The 21,523-nt window shown below is 61.4% G+C and overlaps 2 protein-coding genes across 2 annotated transcripts in view; one reads left to right on the plus strand and one right to left on the minus strand.

The window, feature by feature from the left end:
- Positions 1-6,869, minus strand: part of GORASP1 (golgi reassembly stacking protein 1) — a 37,665-nt gene extending 30,796 nt beyond the window's left edge. Inside the window, exon 1 of the mRNA XM_066584632.1 lies at positions 6,699-6,869. Coding sequence (XP_066440729.1) covers positions 6,699-6,761 — 63 coding nt within the window. The 5' untranslated portion in view covers positions 6,762-6,869. The remainder of the gene's footprint in view (positions 1-6,698) is intronic.
- A 97-nt stretch (positions 6,870-6,966) lies between these two features.
- Positions 6,967-21,523, plus strand: part of TTC21A (tetratricopeptide repeat domain 21A) — a 178,035-nt gene continuing 163,478 nt past the window's right edge. Inside the window, exons 1-2 of the mRNA XM_066584631.1 lie at positions 6,967-7,117; positions 18,082-18,211. Of these exons, the coding sequence (XP_066440728.1) occupies positions 7,097-7,117; positions 18,082-18,211 (151 nt within the window). The 5' untranslated portion in view covers positions 6,967-7,096. The remainder of the gene's footprint in view (positions 7,118-18,081; positions 18,212-21,523) is intronic.

The following is a 21,523-nucleotide window of genomic DNA, read 5'->3' on the forward strand; positions in this document are numbered from 1 at the left end:
GAAATGAGAGCTGCGCTGCGATTGGTTGCTATATATTATACCGCTGAGGTAACATGAAAGCTGCGCTGCGATTGGTTGTTATATATTATACTGCTGAGATAACATGAAAGCTGCGCTGCGATTGGTTGCTATATATTATACTGCTGAGGTAACATGAAAGCTGCGCTGTGATTGGTTGTTATATATTATACCACTGAGGTAACATGAAAGCTGCGCTGTGATTGGTTGTTATATATTATACTGAGGTAACATGAAAGCTGTGCTGTGATTGGTTGTTATATATTATACTGCTGAGGTAACATGAAAGCTGCGCTGTGATTGGTTGTTATATATTCTACTGCTGAGGTAACATGAAAGCTGTGCTGTGATTGGTTGTTATATATTATACTGAGGTAACATGAAAGCTGCGCTGTGATTGGTTGTTATATATTATACTGAGGTAACATGAAAGCTGTGCTGTGATTGGTTGTTATATATTATACTGCTGAGGTAACATGAGAGCTGCGCTGTGATTGGTTGTTATATATTATACTGAGGTCACATGAAAGCTGCGCTGTGATTGGTTGCTATTAGCAACAAAAATTACAGGGGACGTCAGTGAGTTCCGCTTATTAATTCTGCCGGTACTTGTCGCTCGCTGCTCTGCAGAATGTGTGTACAACGATATTACGCTGATGTATAAGGTATGATACGTTTTCACATCCTGCGCTGCTTCTACATAATCGGGATGTGAACATCCACTTCTGTCTGGCGCACCCGGCTGTATTACAGATCTGCGTTCTTACGGCTGTACGGGGTCACACGGTCAGGTACGACGCGTATTTTACTGCGGATCCGCTCGTGGATTCATCTGCGTGTGGAATTTGTGATGTGGATTCGCATTACCAAGTGATGGTTTTCACAATGTGGATCACAAGTCTGCGTGCGTGGCATATTCTAAGTGGCGCGGATGCCGTGCCAACATCTGCCCCATAGACATACCCTAAACTGCGCCATATTCCACCCCATGTGCTATTCGGGGGCGCACAGAGTGCGGTGCGGGGTCGGCGTACACGGCAAGTGGTGGGCCGCTGGTCGCCCGCTTGCTGCGACGGAGGGAGATCGGTGCTCTCGGCGATCCTACTTGATCCCATAGTAGAGACCGGACGGCGACGGTCATGTGCGCAGAGACCTCGGCATTGTTGGGGTCCCAGCGGTCGGACATTTACTCCCTCTCCTTAGGATGAAGGTCATTACTGGGAGAACTCCTTTAAGGGTGCGTTCACACGTAACGGATTTCAGCGTGGATCCGTACCATTTCTGCGCCGTTCGGTGTGGATTTTGGCGCAGACCCACAGCTAATTTCACTCTTCCAAGCGACGTCCACTGCGGATCGGCGGTTTTTAGTGTGGCTTTTTCGCTATGGAAAGCCTGCCCCAATGCCGCTGCGTGTGAACGTTCCCCCAGCAGGATGGTCCGACCCTGCGAACATGGCGGAGTCCCCCCCCCCCCCCCCAAATCAGGGAGTCAAATTACTGGCAAAACCACTTAACGCTCGCAAATATCCCACTGCAGAAAATACGTCCGGCGGCGGCGAACGCGACGCCGCAGATTCTCCACATGCAATTCTGCCGCAAGCGACCGTCCCCGAAGTCTTTGGTCACATGACCGCGTCCGTGTGGATTTGGGTGTAAAACACGTATTCGGCACCAGCTGCGCCTCCTCCCTGCTGTTGCCCGGATATGAACTCCACGCGCTCTTTATACAACGCACATTAGCCGTCGCGCAAAAGCCGATTCCGTGGGAATCAGTCAGTGATGTTAATGGGGGGCTGAAGACCCCCACGCCAAATGCATATCAAACAGCGTTCCCTAGGCGGACCCTCCATACGGAAAACCCGCAGCATCTGCAGTCATAATCCAGTTACGGTCCCGGACACGCGTCGGATTACGGCCAATAGGCTCAATGGTAAGAGCGACGTCCGTGCCAGATCTGCCACAGCAGCCGCAGAGAGGATGGCGAATCCGCACCGAACATGGCTGCAAAGGCTGAGCAATAGTAGTGCAATATTCACACGGTTGTTTTGCGTTTGATTTTATCGGGTGGGAATGCTGGGGGTCGTAGTCCCGGCACGCACCGCTGGGGGTCGTAGTCCCGGCACGCACCGCTGGGGGTCGTAGTCCCGGCACGCACCGCTGGGGGTCGTAGTCCCGGCACGCACCGCTGGGGGTCGCAGTCCCGGCACGCACCGCTGGGGGTCGCAGTCCCGGCACGCACCGCTGGGGGTCGTAGTCCCGACACGCACCGCTGGGGGTCGTAGTCCCGGCACGCACCGCTGGTGTGGGACGCTGAGGGCTGTAGTCCCGGCACGCACCGCTGAGGACTGTAGTCCCGGCATGCAGTGGTATGGGGGTATGCTGAGGGTCGTAGTCCAGGCATGAACCAGTGTGGTGGGATGCTGGGGGGCGTAGTCCCGGCACGCACCGCTGGGGGGCGTAGTCCCGGCACGCACCGCTGGGGGGCGTAGTCCCGGCACGCACCGCTGGGGGGCGTAGTCCCGGCACGCACCGCTGGGGGGCGTAGTCCCGGCACACACCGCTGGGGGGCGTAGTCCCGGCACACACCGCTGGGGGGCGTAGTCCCGGCACGCACCGCTGGTGTGGGACGCTGGGGGCTGTAGTCCCGGCACGCACCGCTGAGGACTGTAGTCCCGGTATGCAGTGGTATGGGGGTATGCTGGGGGTCGTAGTCCAGGCATGAACCAGTGTGGTGGGATGCTGGGGGGCGTAGTCCCGGCACGCACCGCTGGGGGGCGTAGTCCCGGCACGCACCGCTGGGGGGCGTAGTCCCGGCACGCACCGCTGGGGGGCGTAGTCCCGGCACGCACCGCTGGGGGGCGTAGTCCCGGCACGCACCGCTGGGGGGCGTAGTCCCGGCACGCACCGCTGGGGGGCGTAGTCCCGGCACGCACCGCTGGGGGGCGTAGTCCCGGCACGCACCGCTGGGGGGCGTAGTCCCGGCACGCACCGCTGGGGGGCGTAGTCCCGGCACGCACCGCTGGGGGGCGTAGTCCCGGCACGCACCGCTGGTGTGGGACGCTGGGGGCTGTAGTCCCGGCACGCACCGCTGAGGACTGTAGTCCCGGTATGCAGTGGTATGGGGGTATGCTGGGGGTCGTAGTCCAGGCATGAACCAGTGTGGTGGGATGCTGGGGGGCGTAGTCCCGGCACGCACCGCTGGGGGGCGTAGTCCCGGCACGCACCGCTGGGGGGCGTAGTCCCGGCACGCTCCGCTGGGGGGCGTAGTCCCGGCACGCTCCGCTGGGGGGCGTAGTCCCGGCACGCTCCGCTGGGGGGCGTAGTCCCGGCACGCTCCGCTGGGGGGCGTAGTCCCGGCACGCTCCGCTGGGGGGCGTAGTCCCGGCACGCTCCGCTGGGGGGCGTAGTCCCGGCACGCTCCGCTGGGGGGCGTAGTCCCGGCACGCACCGCTGGGGGGCGTAGTCCCGGCACGCACCGCTGGGGGGCGTAGTCCCGGCACGCACCGCTGGGGGGCGTAGTCCCGGCACGCACCGCTGGTGTGGGACGCTGGGGGCTGTAGTCCCTGCTTGCACCGCTGGGGTGGGATGCTGGGGGTCGTTGTCCCGGCATGAACCAGTGTGGTGGGATGCTGGGGGTCATAGTCCCGGCATGCAGTGGTATGGGGGAATGCTGGGGGTTGTAGTCCCGGCACGCACCGCTGGGGGTCGTAGTCCCGGCACGCACCGCTGGGGGTCGTAGTCCCGGCACGCACCGCTGGGGGTCGTAGTCCCGGCACGCACCGCTGGGGGTCGTAGTCCCGGCACGCACCGCTGGGGGTCGTAGTCCCGGCACGCACCGCTGGGGGTCGTAGTCCCGGCACGCACCGCTGGGGGTCGTAGTCCCGGCACGCACCGCTGGGGGTCGTAGTCCCGGCACGCACCACTGGTGTGGGACGCTGGGGGCTATAGTCCCGGCACGCACCGCTGAGGACTGTAGTCCCGGTATGCAGTGGTATGGGGGTATGCTGGGGGTCGTAGTCCAGGCATGAACCAGTGTGGTGGGATGCTGGGGGGCGTAGTCCCGGCACGCACCGCTGGGGGGCGTAGTCCCGGCACGCACCGCTGGGGGGCGTAGTCCCGGCACGCACCGCTGGGGGGCGTAGTCCCGGCACGCACCGCTGGGGGGCGTAGTCCCGGCACGCACCGCTGGGGGGCGTAGTCCCGGCACGCACCGCTGGCGTGGGACGCTGGGGGCCGTAGTCCCGGCACGCACCGCTGGGGGTCGTAGTCCCGGCACGCACCGCTGGGGGTCGTAGTCCCGGCACGCACCGCTGGGGGTCGTAGTCCCGGCACGCACCGCTGGGGGTCGTAGTCCCGGCACGCACCGCTGGGGGTCGTAGTCCCGGCATGAACCAGTGTGGTGGGATGCTGGGGGGCGTAGTCCCGGCACGCACCGCTGGGGGGCGTAGTCCCGGCACGCACCGCTGGGGGGCGTAGTCCAGGCATGAACCAGTGTGGTGGGATGCTGGGGGGCGTAGTCCCGGCACGCACCGCTGGGGGGGCGTAGTCCCGGCACGCACCGCTGGGGGGCGTAGTCCCGGCACGCACCGCTGGGGGGCGTAGTCCCGGCACGCACCGCTGGGGGGCGTAGTCCCGGCACGCACCGCTGGGGGGCGTAGTCCCGGCACGCACCGCTGGGGGGCGTAGTCCCGGCACGCACCGCTGGTGTGGGACGCTGGGGGCTGTAGTCCCGGCACGCACCGCTGAGGACTGTAGTCCCGGTATGCAGTGGTATGGGGGTATGCTGGGGGTCGTAGTCCAGGCATGAACCAGTGTGGTGGGATGCTGGGGGGCGTAGTCCCGGCACGCACCGCTGGGGGGCGTAGTCCCGGCACGCACCGCTGGGGGGCGTAGTCCCGGCACGCACCGCTGGGGGGCGTAGTCCCGGCACGCACCGCTGGGGGGCGTAGTCCCGGCACGCACCGCTGGGGGGCGTAGTCCCGGCACGCACCGCTGGGGGGCGTAGTCCCGGCACGCACCGCTGGGGGCCGTAGTCCCGGCACGCACCGCTGGGGGGCGTAGTCCCGGCACGCACCGCTGGGGGGCGTAGTCCCGGCACGCACCGCTGGGGGGCGTAGTCCCGGCACGCACCGCTGGCGTGGGACGCTGGGGGCTGTAGTCCCGGCACGCACCGCTGGGGGTCGTAGTCCCGGCACGCACCGCTGGGGGTCGTAGTCCCGGCACGCACCGCTGGGGGTCGTAGTCCCGGCACGCACCGCTGGGGGTCGTAGTCCCGGCACGCACCGCTGGGGGTCGTAGTCCCGGCATGAACCAGTGTGGTGGGATGCTGGGGGGCGTAGTCCCGGCACGCACCGCTGGGGGGCGTAGTCCCGGCACGCACCGCTGGGGGGCGTAGTCCCGGCATGAACCAGTGTGGTGGGATGCTGGGGGGCGTAGTCCCGGCACGCACCGCTGGGGGGCGTAGTCCCGGCACGCTCCGCTGGGGGGCGTAGTCCCGGCACGCTCCGCTGGGGGGCGTAGTCCCGGCACGCTCCGCTGGGGGGCGTAGTCCCGGCACGCTCCGCTGGGGGGCGTAGTCCCGGCACGCTCCGCTGGGGGGCGTAGTCCCGGCACGCTCCGCTGGGGGGCGTAGTCCCGGCACGCTCCGCTGGGGGGCGTAGTCCCGGCACGCTCCGCTGGGGGGCGTAGTCCCGGCACGCTCCGCTGGGGGGCGTAGTCCCGGCACGCACCGCTGGGGGGCGTAGTCCCGGCACGCACCGCTGGGGGGCGTAGTCCCGGCACGCACCGCTGGGGGGCGTAGTCCCGGCACGCACCGCTGGGGGGCGTAGTCCCGGCACGCACCGCTGGTGTGGGACGCTGGGGGCTGTAGTCCCTGCTTGCACCGCTGGGGTGGGATGCTGGGGGTCGTTGTCCCGGCATGAACCAGTGTGGTGGGATGCTGGGGGTCATAGTCCCGGCATGCAGTGGTATGGGGGAATGCTGGGGGTTGTAGTCCCGGCACGCACCGCTGGGGGTCGTAGTCCCGGCACGCACCGCTGGGGGTCGTAGTCCCGGCACGCACCGCTGGGGGTCGTAGTCCCGGCACGCACCGCTGGGGGTCGTAGTCCCGGCACGCACCGCTGGGGGTCGTAGTCCCGGCACGCACCGCTGGCGTGGGACGCTGGGGGCTGTAGTCCCGGCACGCACCGCTGGTGTGGGACGCTGGGGGCTGTAGTCCCTGCTTGCACCGCTGGGGTGGGATGCTGGGGGTCGTTGTCCCGGCATGAACCAGTGTGGTGGGATGCTGGGGGTCATAGTCCCAGCATGCAGTGGTATGGGGGAATGCTGGGGGTCGTAGTCCCGGCACGCACCGCTGGGGTAGGACGCTGGGGGTCGTAGTCCCGGCATGCCGCAGTGTGGGGGGAAGCTGGGGGCTGTAGTCCCGGCATGCACCACTGGGGGTCGTAGTCCCAGTATGAAGCAGTGTAGTGGGATGCTGGGGGTCGTAGTCCCAGCATGCAGCGGTGGGGGGGGGGGGGATGCTGGGGGTCGTAGTCTCAGCATGAACCAGTGTAGTGGGATGCTGGGGGTCGTAGTCCCGGCATGCGGCGGTGTGGGGGATGCTGGGGGTCGTAGTCCCGGCACTGACAGAAACTCCACGTCATCTCCCGGTGGCCGGAAGCTCCCGGTGACAGCACTCACCCCGTGGACGTGGTAGCCCTCACTGCCGCCATCCGCGGGCTCCGAGCTCAGAGACAGCCCCATGTCCGGACTGACAGCCGGGGACACCGAGGAACCGGAGAGAGCGCTCTACACGCCTGCCAGGCCGGCCAATCCAGCGCCTATGCGGGGTGGAGAAGATCCGGGATCGACTGCAGCGCCTGGCGGGTAGTGACGCCCATAGCAACAGAGGAGCCGTAACTAAGGACGCGCGAGGAGGAGACCTAGTATTGGGGGAGCGGTGAGATCTACTGAGATCCTCAGTAATCTGCGAAGGAGCCCCGGAGACTGGAAGTCTTCTAGCAGGAAGTGGTGATCCCTGTAGTATATAGGGGTATACAGTATATACAGGTGACGGCCTGCGGATAGGAGAGATAACGATGGCGGATCCTGCGATCACGGTGAGAAGCAGCGGTTAATGCATAGCGTTATAGTTGTTATCGCCAGGCGTCCGTCGTATCGCTTGGCCCGATATCGGACGCTTAACCTTGCGATCCTGGATGCGAGCGCGATGCCTCTCTGCTTACAGGTCTACGTCCGTGCGTGAAAACATCGCAGTGCAATTAAAGTCCCATAGGAAACAATGCGAAGAATCGCCCGAAAAAAGGCAGCGCCGGCTTACCGTCAGAACCGTATAGATGCGCGGTGAGGGCAATACTGCACAGCGCCATTGTACGGAACCGCCGCGATCAACCTGCCAGACGGGGGGGCGTCAGAGGCGGGACAGAGGGTCCGCAGACTGGTGGGTCAGAGGTGGGACAGAGGGTCCGCAGACTGGTGGGGTCAGAGGCGGGATCTGCAGATAGAGGGTCCGCAGACTGGTGGGGTCAGAGGCGGGATCACTAGACAGAGGGTCCGCAGACTGGTGGGGTCAGAGGCGGGATCACTAGACAGAGGGTCCGCAGACTGGTGGGGTCAGAGGCGGGATCACTAGACAGAGGGTCCGCAGACTGGTGGGGTCAGAGGCGGGACAGAGGGTCCGCAGACTGGTGGGGTCAGAGGCGGGATCTGCAGACAGAGGGTCCGCAGACTGGTGGGGTCAGAGGTGGGACAGAGGGTCCGCAGACTGGTGGGGTCAGAGGCGGGATCACTAGACAGGGGGTCCGCAGACTGGTGGGGTCAGAGGCGGGATCTGCAGAAAGAGGGTCCGCAGACTGGTGGGGTCAGAGGTGGGATCACTAGACAGAGGGTCCGCAGACTGGTGGGGTCAGAGGCGTGATCTGCAGATAGAGGGTCCGCAGACTGGTGGGGTCAGAGGCGGGATCTGCAGACAGAGGGTCCGCAGACTGGTGGGGTCAGAGGCGGGATCACTAGACAGGGAGTCTGCAGACTGGTGGGGTCAGAGGTGGGATCTGCAGATAGAGGGTCCGCAGACTGGTGGGGTCAGAGGCGGGACAGAGGGTCCGCAGACTGGTGGGGTCAGAGGCGGGATCACTAGACAGAGGGTCCGCAGACTGGTGGGGTCAGAGGCGGGACAGAGGGTCCGCAGACTGGTGGGGTCAGAGGCGGGATCACTAGACAGAGGGTCCGCAGACTGGTGGGGTCAGAGGCGGGACAGAGGGTCCGCAGACTGGTGCGGTCAGAGGCGGGATCTGCAGACAGAGGGTCCGCAGACTGGTGGGGTCAGAGGCGTGATCACTAGACAGAGGGTCCGCAGACTGGTGCAGTCAGAGGCGGGATCTGCAGATAGAGGGTCCGCAGACTGGTGGGGTCAGAGGCGGGATCACTAGACAGAGGGTCCGCAGACTGGTGTGGTCAGAGGCGGGACAGAGGGTCTGCAGATTGGTGGGGTCAGAGGCGGGATCTACAGACAGAGGGTCCGCAGACTGGTGGGGTCAGAGGCGTGATCTGCAGATAGAGGGTCCGCAGACTGGTGGGGTCAGAGGCGGGATCTGCAGACAGAGGGTCCGCAGACTGGTGGGGTCAGAGGCGGGATCTGTAGATAGAGGGTCCGCAGACTGGTGGGGTCAGAGGCGGGACCTGCAGATAGAGGGTCCGCAGGCTAGTGGGGTCAGAGGCGGGATCTGCAAATAGAGGGTCCGCAGACTGGTGGGGTCAGAGGCGCGATCTGCAGACAGAGGGTCCGCAGATTGGTGGGGTCAGAGGCGGGATCTGCAGATAGAGGGTCCGCAGACTGGTGGGGTCAGAGGTGGGATCTGCAGACAGAGGGTCCGCAGACTGGTGGGGTCAGAGGCGAGATCTGCAAACAGAGGGTCCGCAGACTGGTAGGGTCAGAGACGGGATCTGCAGATAGAGGGTCCGCAGACTGGTGGGGTCAGAGGCGGGATCACTAGACAGAGGGTCCGCAGACTGGTGGGGTCAGAGGCGGGATCTGCAAATAGAGGGTCCGCAGACTGGTGGGGTCAGAGGCGGGATCTGCAGATAGAGGGTCTGCAGACTGGTGGGGTCAGAGGCTGGATCTGCAGATAGAGGGTCCGCAGACTGGTGGGATCAGAGGCGGGATCACTAGACAGAGGGTCCGCAGACTGGTGGGGTCAGAGGCGGGATCAATAGACAGAGGGTCCGCAGACTGGTGGGGTCAGAGGTGGGATCACTAGACAGGGGGTCCGCAGACTGGTGGGGTCAGAGGCGGGATCTGCAGAAAGAGGGTCCGCAGACTGGTGGGGTCAGAGGCGGGATCACTAGACAGAGGGTCCGCAGACTGGTGGGGTCAGAGGTGGGATCACTAGACAGAGGGTCCGCAGACTGGTGGGGTCAGAGGCGTGATCTGCAGATAGAGGGTCCGCAGACTGGTGGGGTCAGAGGCGGGATCTGCAGACAGAGGGTCCGCAGACTGGTGGGGTCAGAGGCAGGATCACTAGACAGGGGGTCTGCAGACTGGTGGGGTCAGAGGTGGGATCTGCAGATAGAGGGTCCGCAGACTGGTGGGGTCAGGGGCGGGATCTACAGATAGAGGGTCTGCAGACTGGTGGGGTCAGAGGCGGGATCACTAGACAGAGGGTCCGCAGACTGGTGGGGTCAGAGGCGGGATCTGCAGACAAAGGGTCCGCAGACTGGTGGGGTCAGAGGCGGGATCTGTAGATAGAGGGTCCGCAGACTGGTGGGGTCAGAGGCGGGACCTGCAGATAGAGGGTCCGCAGGCTAGTGGGGTCAGAGGCGGGATCTGCAAATAGAGGGTCCGCAGACTGGTGGGGTCAGAGGCGCGATCTGCAGACAGAGGGTCCGCAGATTGGTGGGGTCAGAGGCGGGATCTGCAGATAGAGGGTCCGCAGACTGGTGGGGTCAGAGGTGGGATCTGCAGACAGAGGGTCCGCAGACTGGTGGGGTCAGAGGCGAGATCTGCAAACAGAGGGTCCGCAGACTGGTAGGGTCAGAGACGGGATCTGCAGATAGAGGGTCCGCAGACTGGTGGGGTCAGAGGCGGGATCACTAGACAGAGGGTCCGCAGACTGGTGGGGTCAGAGGCGGGATCTGCAAATAGAGGGTCCGCAGACTGGTGGGGTCAGAGGCGGGATCTGCAGATAAAGGGTCTGCAGACTGGTGGGGTCAGAGGCTGGATCTGCAGATAGAGGGTCCGCAGACTGGTGGGATCAGAGGCGGGATCACTAGACAGAGGGTCCGCAGACTGGTGGGGTCAGAGGCGGGATCAATAGACAGAGGGTCCGCAGACTGGTGGCGTCAGAGGTGGGATCACTAGACAGGGGGTCCGCAGACTGGTGGGGTCAGAGGCGGGATCTGCAGAAAGAGGGTCCGCAGACTGGTGGGGTCAGAGGTGGGATCACTAGACAGAGGGTCCGCAGACTGGTGGGGTCAGAGGTGGGATCACTAGACAGAGGGTCCGCAGACTGGTGGGGTCAGAGGCGTGATCTGCAGATAGAGGGTCCGCAGACTGGTGGGGTCAGAGGCGGGATCTGCAGACAGAGGGTCCGCAGACTGGTGGGGTCAGAGGCAGGATCACTAGACAGGGGGTCTGCAGACTGGTGGGGTCAGAGGTGGGATCTGCAGATAGAGGGTCCGCAGACTGGTGGGGTCAGGGGCGGGATCTACAGATAGAGGGTCTGCAGACTGGTGGGGTCAGAGGCGGGATCACTAGACAGAGGGTCCGCAGACTGGTGGGGTCAGAGGCGGGACATAGGGTCCGCAGACTGGTGGGGTCAGAGGCGGGACATAGGGTCCGCAGACTGGTGCGGTCAGAGGCGGGATCTGCAGACAGAGGGTCCGCAGACTGGTGGGGTCAGAGGCGGGATCTGCAGACAGAGGGTCCGCAGACTGGTGGGGTCAGAGGCGGGATCACTAGACAGAGGGTCCGCAGACTGGTGGGGTCAGAGGCGGGATCACTAGACAGAGGGTCCGCAGACTGGTGGGGTCAGAGGCGGGATCACTAGACAGAGGGTCCGCAGACTGGTGGAGTCAGAGGCTGGATCACTAGACAGAGGGTCCGCAGACTGGTGGGGTCAGAGGCGGGATCTGCAGATAGAGGGTCTGTAGACTGGTGGGGTCAGAGGCGGGATCTGCAGATAGAGGGTCTGCAGACTGGTGGGGTCAGAGGCGGGACAGAGGGTCCGCAGACTGGTGGGGTCAGAGGCGGGATCTGCAGACAGAGGGTCCGCAGACTGGTGGGGTCAGAGGCAGGATCTGCAGATAGAGGGTCCGCAGACTGGTGGGGTCAGAGGCGGGATCTGCAGATAGAGGGTCCGCAGACTGGTGTGGTCAGAGGCGGGACCTGCAGATAGAGGGTCCGCAGGCTAGTGGGCTCAGAGGCGGGATCTACAGATAGAGGGTCCGCAGACTGGTGGGGTCAGAGGTGGGATCTGCAGATAGAGGGTGCGCAGACTGGTGGGGTCAGAGGCGGGATCACTAGACAGAGGGTCCGCAGACTGGTGTGGTCAGAGGCGGGACAGAGGGTCTGCAGACTGGTGGGGTCAGGGGCGGGATCTGCAGATAGAGGGTCCGCAGACTGGTGGGGTCAGAGGCGGGATCACTAGACAGAGGGTCCGCAGACTGGTGTGGTCAGAGGCGGGACAGAGGGTCTGCAGACTGGTGGGGTCAGAGGCGGGATAACTAGACAGAGGGTCCGCAGACTGGTGGGGTCAGAGGCGGGATCTGCAGATAGAGGGTCCGCAGACTGGTGGGGTCAGAGGCGGGATCTGCAGACAGAGGGTCTGCAGACTGGTGGGGTCAGAGGCGTGATCTGCAGATAGAGGGTCCGCAGACTGGTGGGGTCAGAGGCGGGATCTGCAGACAGAGGGTCCGCAGACTGGTGGGGTCAGAGGCGGGATCTGTAGATAGAGGGTCCGCAGACTGGTGGGGTCAGAGGCGGGATCTGTAGATAGAGGGTCCGCAGACTGGTGGGGTCAGAGGCGGGACCTACAGATAGAGGGTCCGCAGGCTAGTGGGGTCAGAGGCGGGATCTGCAAATAGAGGGTCCGCAGACTGGTGGGGTCAGAGGCGCGATCTGCAGACAGAGGGTCCCCAGATTGGTGGGGTCAGAGGCGGGATCTGCAGATAGAGGTTCCGCAGACTGGTGGGGTCAGAGGCGGGATCTGCAGACAGAGGGTCCGCAGACTGGTGGGGTCAGAGGCGGGATGTGCAGACAGAGGGTCCGCAGACTGGTGGGGTCAGAGGCGGGATCACTAGACAGAGGGTCCGCAGACTGGTGGGGTCAGAGGCGACATCTGCAAACAAAGGGTCCGCAGACTGGTGGGGCCAGAGGCGGGATATGCAGACAGAGGGTCCGCAGACTGGTGGGGTCAGAGGCGGGATCTGCAGATAGAGGGTCCGCAGACTGGTGGGGTCAGAGGCGGGATCACTAGACAGAGGGTCCGCAGACTGGTGGGGTCAGAGGCGGGATCTGCAGACAGAGGGTCCGCAGACTGGTGGGGTCAGAGGCGGGATCTGCAGATAGAGGGTCCGCAGACTGGTGGGGTCAGAGGCGGGATCTGCAGACAGAGGGTCTGCAGACTGGTGGGGTCAGAGGCGGGATCTGCAGGTAGAGGGTCCGCAGACTTGTGGGGTTAGAGGTGGGATCTGCAGACAGAGGGTCTGCAGACTGGTGGGGTCAGAGGCTGGATCACTAGACAGAGGGTCCGCAGACTGGTGGGGTCAGAGGCGGGATCTGCAGATAGAGGGTCCGCAGACTGGTGGGGTCAGAGGCGGGATCTGCAGACAGAGGGTCTGCAGACTGGTGGGGTCAGAGGCGGGATCTGCAGGTAGAGGGTCCGCAGACTTGTGGGGTTAGAGGTGGGATCTGCAGACAGAGGGTCTGCAGACTGGTGGGGTCAGAGGCTGGATCAGTAGACAGAGGGTCCGCAGACTGGTGGCGTCAGAGGCGTGATTTGCAGATAGAGTGTCCGCAGACTGGTGGGGTCAGAGGCGTGATCTGCAGATAGAGGGTCCGCAGACTGGTGGGCTCAGTGGCGGGACAGAGGGTCCGCAGACTGGTGGGGTCAGAGGCGGGATCTGCAGATAGAGGGTCTGCAGACTTTTTGGGGTCAGAGGCGTGATCTGCAGATAGAGGGTCCGCAGACTGGTGGGGTCAGAGGCGTGATCTGCAGATAGAGGGTCCGCAGACTGGTGGGGTCAGAGGCGTGATCTGCAGATAGAGGGTCCGCAGACTGGTGGGGTCAGAGGTGGGATCTGCAGATAAAGGGTCCGCAGACTGGTGGGGTCAGAGGCGGGACAGAGGGTCCGCAGACTGGTGGGGTCAGAGGCGGGATCTGCAGATAGAGGGTCCGCAGACCGGTGGGGTCAGGGGCGGGATCTGCAGATAGAGGGTCTGCAGACTGCTGGGGTTAGAGGCGTGATCTGCAGATAGAGAGTCCGCAGACTGGTGGGGTCAGAGGCGTGATTTGCAGATAGAGGGTCCGCAGACTAGTGGGGTCAGAGGCGTGATCTGCAGACAGAGGCTCCGCAGACTGGTGGGGTCAGAGGCGGGATTTGCTGATAGAGGGTCCGCAGACTGGTGGGGTCAGAGGTGGGATCTGCAGATAGAGGGTTGCATAGACTGGTGGGGTCAGAGGCGGGACAGAGGGTCTGCAGACTGGTGGGGTCAGAGGCGGGAACACTAGACAGAGGGTCCGCAGACTGGTGGGGTCAGAGGCGGGACAGAGGGTCCGCAGACTGGTGGGGTCAGAGGCGGGATCACTAGACAAAGGGTCCGCAGACTGGTGGGGTCAGAGGCGGGATCTACAAATAGAGGGTCCGCAGACTGGTGGGGTCAGAGGTGTGATCTGCAGATAGAGGGTCCGCAGACTGGTGGGGTCAGAGGCAGGATCTGCAGATAGAGGGTCCGCAGACTGGTGGGTTCAGAGGCGGGATCTGCAGATAGAGGGTCCGCAGACTGGTGGGGTCAGAGGCGGGATCTGCAGACAGAGGGTCTGCAGACTGGTGGGGTCAGAGGTGGGATCTGCAGGTAGAGGGTCCGCAGACTTGTGGGGTTAGAGGTGGGATCTGCAGACAGAGGGTCTGCAGACTGGTGGGGTCAGAGGCGGGACACTAGACAGAGGGTCCGCAGACTGGTGGGGTCAGAGGTGGGATCTGCTGATAGAGGGTCCGCAGACTGGTGGGGTCAGAGGTGGGATCTGCAGACAGAGGGTCTGTAGACTGGTGGGGTCAGAGGCGGGATCTGCAGACAGAGGGTCCACAGACTGGTGGGGTCAGAGGTGGGATCTGCAGACAGAAGGTCTGCAGACTGGTGGGGTCAGAGGTGGGATCTGCAGATAGAGGGTCCGCAGACTGGTGGGGTCAGAGGCGTGATCTGCAGATAGAGGGTCCGCAGACTGGTGGGGTCAGAGGTGGGATCTGCACATATAGGGTCCGCAGACTGGTGGGGTCAGAGGCGGGATCTGCACATATGGGGTCCGCAGACTGGTGGGGTCAGAGGCGGGATCACTAGACAGAGGGTCCGCAGACTGGTGGGGTCAGAGGCGGGATCTGCAAATAGAGGGTCCGCATACTGGTGGCGTCACAGGCGTGATCTGCAGATAGAGGGTCCGCAGACTGGTGGGGTCAGAGGCGTGATCTGCAGATGGAGGGTCCGCAGACTGGTGGGCTCAGAGGCGGGATAGAGGGTCCGCAGACTGGTGGGGTCAGAGGCGGGATCTGCAGATAGAGGGTCCGCAGACTGGTGGGGTCAGAGGCGTGATCTGCAGATAGAGGGTTCGCAGACTCGTGGGGTCAGAGGCGTGATCTGCAGATAGAGGGTCCGCAGACTGGTGGGGTCAGAGGCGTGATCTGCAGATAGAGGTTCCGCAGACTGGTGGGGTCAGAGGTGGGATCTGCAGATAAAGGGTCCGCAGACTGGTGGGGTCAGAGGCGGGACAGAGGGTCCGCAGACTGGTGGGGTCAGAGGCGTGATCTGCAGATAGAGGGTCCGCAGACTAGTGGGGTCAGAGGCGTGATCTGCAGACAGAGGGTCCGCAGACTGGTGGGGTCAGAGGCGAGATCTGCTGATAGAGGGTCCGCAGACTGGTGGGGTCAGAGGTGGGATCTGCAGATAGAGGGTTGCATAGACTGGTGGGGTCAGAGGCGGGACAGAGGGTCCGCAGACTGGTGGGGTCAGAGGCGGGATCACTAGACAGAGGGTCCGCAGACTGGTGGGGTCAGAGGCGGGACAGAGGGTCCGCAGACTGGTGGGGTAAGAGGCGGGATCACTAGACAAAGGGTCCGCAGACTGGTGGGGTCAGAGGCGGGATCTGCAAATAGAGGGTCTGCAGACTGGTGGGGTCAGAGGCAGGATCTGCAGATAGGGGGTCCGCAGACTGGTGGGGTCAGCGGCGGGATCACTAGACAGAGGGTCCGCAGACTGGTGGGGTCAGATGCGGGCTCTGCAGATAGAGGGTCCGCAGACTGGTGGGGTCAGAGGCAGGATTTGCAGACAGAGGGTCCACAGACTGGTGGGGTCAGAGGCGGGATCTGCAGACAGAGGGTCCACAGACTGGTGGGGTCAGAGGCGGGATCTGCAGACAGAGGGTCCGCAGACTGGTGGGGTCAGAGGTGTGAGCTGCAGACAGAGGGTCCGCAGACTGGTGGAGTCAGAGGCGGGATCTGCAGATAGAGGGTCCGCAGACTGGTGGGGTCAGAGGTGTGATCTGCAGATAGAAGGTGCGCAGACTGGTAGGGTCAGAGGTGTGATCTGCAGATAGAGGGTCCGCAGACTGGTGAGGTCTGCAGACAGAGGTTCCGCAGACTGGTGGGGTCAGAGGCGGGATCTGCAGATAGAGGGTCCGCAGACCGGTGGGATCTGCAGATAGAGGGTCCGCAGGCTCGTGGGGTCAGAGGTGGGATCTGCAAACAGAGGGTCCGCAGGCTGGTGGGGTCAGAGGCTGGATCTGCAGATAGAGGGTCCGCAGACTGGTGGGATCTGCAGATAGAGGGTACGCAGGATGGTGGGGTCAGAGGTGGGATCTGCAGACAGAGGGTCCGCAGGCTGGTGGGGTCAGAGGCGGGATCTGCAGACTGAGGGTCCGCAGACTGGTGGGTTCAGAGGCGGGATCTGCAGATAGAGTTTGCGCAGACTGGTGGGGTCAGAGGTGGGATCTGCAGATAGAGGGTCTGCAGACTGGTGGGGTCAGAGGCGGGATATGCAGACAGAGGGTTCGCAGTCTGGTGGGGTCAAAGGCGGGACAGAGGGTCCGCAGACTGGTGGGGTCAGAGGCGGTATCTCTAGACAGAGGGTCCGCAGACTGGTGGGGTCCCAGGCGGGATCCGCAGACAGAGGGTCCGCAGACTGGTGGGGTTAGAGGCGGGATCACTAGACAGAGGGTCCACAGACTGGTGGGGTCAGAGGCGGGATCACTAGACAGAGGGTCCGCAGACTGGTGAGGTCAGAGGCGGGATCACTAGACAGAGGGTCCGCAGACTGGTGGGGTCAGAGGCGGGATCTGCAGATAGAGGGTCCGCTGACTGGTGGGGTCAGGGGCGGGATCTGCAGATAGAGGGTCCTCAGACTGGTGGGGTCAGAGGCGGGATCTGCAGACAGAGGGTCCGCAGACTGGTGGGGTCAGAGGCGGGATCTGCAGACAGAGGGTCCGCAGACTGGTGGGGTCAGAGGCGTGATCTGCAGACAGAAGGTCCGCAGACTGGTGGGGTCAGAGGCGGGACCTGCACATATGGTGTACGCAGACTGGTGGGGTCAGAGGCGGGATCTGCAGATAGAGGGTCCGCAGAGTGGTGGGATCAGAGGTGGGATTTGCAGATAGAGGGTCCGCAGACTGGTGGGGTCAGAGGCGGGATCTGCAGATAGGGGGTTCGCAGACTGGTGGGTTCAGAGGTCGGATCTGCAGACAGAGGGTCCGCAGCATGGTGGGGTCAGAGGCGGGATCTGCAGACAGAGGGTCCGCAGACTGGTGGGGTCAGAGGCGTGATCTGCAGACAGAGGGTCCGCAGACTGGTGGAGTCAGAGGCGTGATCTGCAGATAGGGGGTTCGCAGACTGGTGGGGTCTGCAGACAGAGGGTCCGCAGGCTGGTGGGGTCAGAGGCGGGATCTGCAGATAGAGGGTCCGCAGACCGGTGGGATCTGCAGATAGAGGGTCCGCAGGCTCGTGAGGTCAGAGGTGGGATCTGCAAACAGAGGGTCCGCAGACTGGTGGGGTCAGAGGCGTGATCTGCAGACAGAAGGTCCGCAGACTGGTGGGGTCAGAGGTGGGATCTGCAGATAGAGGGTCCGCAGAGTGGTGGGATCAGAGGTGGGATTTGCAGATAGAGGGTCCGCAGACTGGTGGGGTCAGAGGCGGGATCTGCAGATAGGGGGTTCGCAGACTGGTGGGTTCAGAGGTCGGATCTGCAGACAGAGGGTCCGCAGCATGGTGGGGTCAGAGGCGGGATCTGCAGACAGAGGGTCCGCAGACTGGTGGTGTCAGAGGCGTGATCTGCAGACAGAGGGTCCGCAGACTGGTGGAGTCAGAGGCGTGATCTGCAGATAGGGGGTTCGCAGACTGGTGGGGTCTGCAGACAGAGGGTCTGCAGGCTGGTGGGGTCAGAGGCGGGATCTGCAGATAGAGGGTCCGCAGACTGGTGGGGTCAGAGGTCGGGTCTGCAGACAGAGGGTCCGCAGGTTTGTGGGGTCAGGGGCAGGATCTGCAGATAGAGGGTCCGCAGGCTGGTGGGGTCAGAGGCGTTATCTGCAGATAGAGGGTCCGCAGACTGGTGGAGTCAGAGGCGTGATCTGCAGACAGAGAGTCCGCAGGCTGGTGGGGTCAGGGGCGGGATCTGCAGATAGAGGGTCCGCAGACTGGTGGGGTCTGCAGACAGACTGTCTTCAGGCTGGTGAGGTCAGGGGCGGGATGTGCAGACAGAAGGTCCGCAGACTGGTGGGGAAAGAGGCGGGATCTGCAGACAGAGGGTCCGCAGACTGGTGGGGTTGTCCGCCGCCGTAACGTCTCCCAATCGCCTTCTCTTCTCCAGGCTTCCATTATCTTCTGCTGCCACGATAAATACTTCCGCCACGTCCAGCGGCTGACCAGAGAAGCTCTGCAGACGTCTCCCAGCGACCAGGCGCTCCTTTTCTTCAGGGCTTACGGGATCCTCATGGAAGGTAATATTTAGTCAATAACCAACTTCTCTTTAAGGTCGGTCAGGATTAGGTTATCTCGTCTGTATGTGAATGAGCGCCGGACGTCAGGACTCTGATATGGCACCGATGTGTCGGGGACGGCCACTGTATGGAGGAGGGTGAGTTATATCCACACATGCCTCCATCAAGCACAGTGTATACACGTTCCCATATATATGCGGTATAGCTTATTCCCACAGCTGTATGTGTAAAACGCTGCTGTGAGAACCGGCGGTGAGACGACTATCGCTGCGTAGCGCACTGCGTATGACGGCGTATCTCACGTACGCGGTGTGACTAGTTTTTTTTATTTCCTGCTCTGTCTCATAGCGGCGTTGCGTATGTTCAGCAACCCATAGAGATCAGAGCTGCGTTCCTTTTCACGCACGTATTACACGCATGTATATACGCTAGTGTGAATGGATCAATGGAAATCAACGGATTACGCGGGGAAATGACGTTAGTTGGAATGAGCCCAAACTCAAGGCCCGCCACGTCACTTTATGTGGCCCCCGACGAGGTCCGGATGCAGAGGGATCGGATCCCCACTGCAGCCAGCTCTTGTCAGAGGGAACAGGTGCCACAGGGAGCGGGTGCCATGTTTGATTCTGACCTCTGGCGCACCTGCACACCGCTCTGTTCAGTACCTCACAGATGGCGGCACAGCTCTGACCCCCCCACGGGCACCCCAGCCGCCCGCCATGGTAGGAGGCTCAGAGCTAAAGAGGAGACCCACCGTCATAGTGCGGAGAGCCCCACAGCCGTATTACGCAGTGCACCAAGGCGTCATTCACAGGGGCGGATGCAGATTCAGACCATGAAGAATGCAGTGTTTTGAATGACTGTTGCATCCGCTGTGTATTTGGGCCTTCTTCACAAGTATGCATGAGCTCAAACAGAAACACGAGAAGGGGCAATATGTTGTTTCTGCACCCAGCGTGCCCTGTGTGGTCTGTACGATGCACATTCACTGCGCATTTATGTCATCCCATTGACTTTAATGGGTAATTTCGGTCCATAATAGAAACCAAAATTGGTGATTTTTTTTTTTAATATATGTTAAAAAACGCATTTCTGAATATCCAAATCCGAATCAATGTTTTTTAACCATTAAGGACCAAGTGCTGTAAATTTACGGTGCTTGGTCCTGGGCTTTAATTGCAGGCGATAGTAAAAAATACGGCGCGGGATTAAAGCCTCTGCAACCAATCAGAAGCAGGTCAGGTTGTCAGCTATTACTCACAGTTGATAACCCCAAGGAGGAGGGAGAAGTGGTTTTAACCCCTGCTGCCTTCTCCTTTCCCGAGCACACAGCGTTCAATGAGCTATGCACTAAAAAGTGTTTCTTCCACAACGCCAGCCGGCAGTCATGTGACCGCCGGGATCCCCTGGCACAGCAGAGCTGCAGGGTCGTAGTGTACTCTGACCAGCTCTGCCAGTCACTAATGTCACTACAGGAGGAGCCGCTGCCGTACTATAGCTTAGCCTAAATGTACTCATTAAAAAAAAACTATAACGGTAAAAATATCATTTTTTAGCCCCAATAAAAATCTAAAAAAAAAAAAAAAAAGTCAGTAAAAAGATATCTAAAAACCGCCCTTTATGTCGCAGGAAAAAAACACAGCAAAAATACTTTTGGTAGCTGAAGGGGAAAAAAACAGGGCGGTAAAAGCACATGGTCCTGAAGGGGTTAAGCCGCCCGTGTTGTGTACGCATAATATAAAGCGCGAATACGCCCTTGTGAATGAGGCCTTATAGACGGCACTCAGAATGCTGATGTGGCCCTCGGTGAAGATGCGTTGGACGCCCCCGCTGTACAGCCGTACAACTCCCAATCATACAGCATGGCTGCCAGAGACTGGCGTGTCAGTAAGGCCGTCTTTACACGGGCATCGTACAGCTCGCTCCTCGTTGTAACCCAAGGTCTTATTTTACGCTGGCGGTTTCCTCTAACACCGATGTGAGATAGAAAACCGGAAGCAGGTCCTATTTTCATGTGGCTCTCGCACGAGAACAGGACTTGCCATGTGCAGCATCTCACACAGCATGCAGATCGGTGCCCGTGGGCTGTGCGATGCCAGGTGTGCCCACGAATCTTGGACACAACTGGCTATTGACCATTTAAATACGGCCTGAATGTCAGTGGTCTCCACTCAGCATACTGCACAATGACTACTTCTAGGACATGCTTACCGATTAATGGGGGTACCAGGACTCTATTGGTCACTCGCTAATAGAATGCTTAATCTGCTCTTACCGCACTTCTTATCTCAAGGCCCCCTGCTGCCCATGAAAGCATTGGACACGGCGCTCTCCTGTCCATTCAAGTGAAGATGGCAGCGGTCACATGATTTAACCATGTGACCCCTTCCTTTTTCCCGGTTCCGGACGTCTTCTGCTCAACAACATTTACAGGTTCTTTTACTACCTATGGATGTGCTGAATGCATTCAGTGCCGCATAGAAGTGGATAGAGCCCGGAAAAGAGGGAAATGGTCAACTCATTGCAAGGGGGTGCCTAGTTACTGGGCAACCCCCCCCTCCCTTTTTTTTAATAGAACTGCCTATGTGAAAGTAACAAACATAGAGATACTAGTAATTATTAGGAAATTATAGTACCAGTGTTTCTCGTGGCGCAATGTGTCACCCAGCTCTGTTACATGCACGTCACACACACAGCTCTGCTACATGCACGTCACACACACACAGCTCTACTACATGAACGTCACAGACACACAGCTCTGCTACATGCACATCACACGCACACAGTTCTGCTACATGCACATCACACACACACAGCTCTGCTACATGCAAATCACACACACAGCTCTGCTACATGCACGTCACAGACACACAGCTCTGCTACATGCACATCACACACACACAGCTCTGCTACATGCATGTCACACACAGCTCTGCTACATTGCTTTCGCATATAAGCCGCACGTGATTTACGAACTTCAGCAGCTCGCTGAGGAGACATGTTCATTTGTAGCTTTCGCATATCTGCTGCACAAGATTTACGAACTGGTGGCTGAGGTGACATTGCGGCTTGTCGCTGTCATGTAAGCTGTATTAGCTGAACCCTCTAGTGACATGTTTGCACAGCAGCGACGGTTTGTTCCCACACTGGACAATGGTTGACGATTGGAAGAAGGCTGGACCGGTGTTGGCGGCATGAGGACTGGAGATGACATGATATCACGTTCAGGAGATGTGAAGATAGTGGGGAAGGACTCTGCTGTGATGTTAGTCAGTAGGCACCGCCAGCTATGGATGTGGACATTTGTGAGGT

Source organism: Eleutherodactylus coqui, chromosome 12 (assembly GCF_035609145.1).
Source record: "Eleutherodactylus coqui strain aEleCoq1 chromosome 12, aEleCoq1.hap1, whole genome shotgun sequence".
Classification (NCBI taxonomy): domain Eukaryota; kingdom Metazoa; phylum Chordata; class Amphibia; order Anura; family Eleutherodactylidae; genus Eleutherodactylus; species Eleutherodactylus coqui.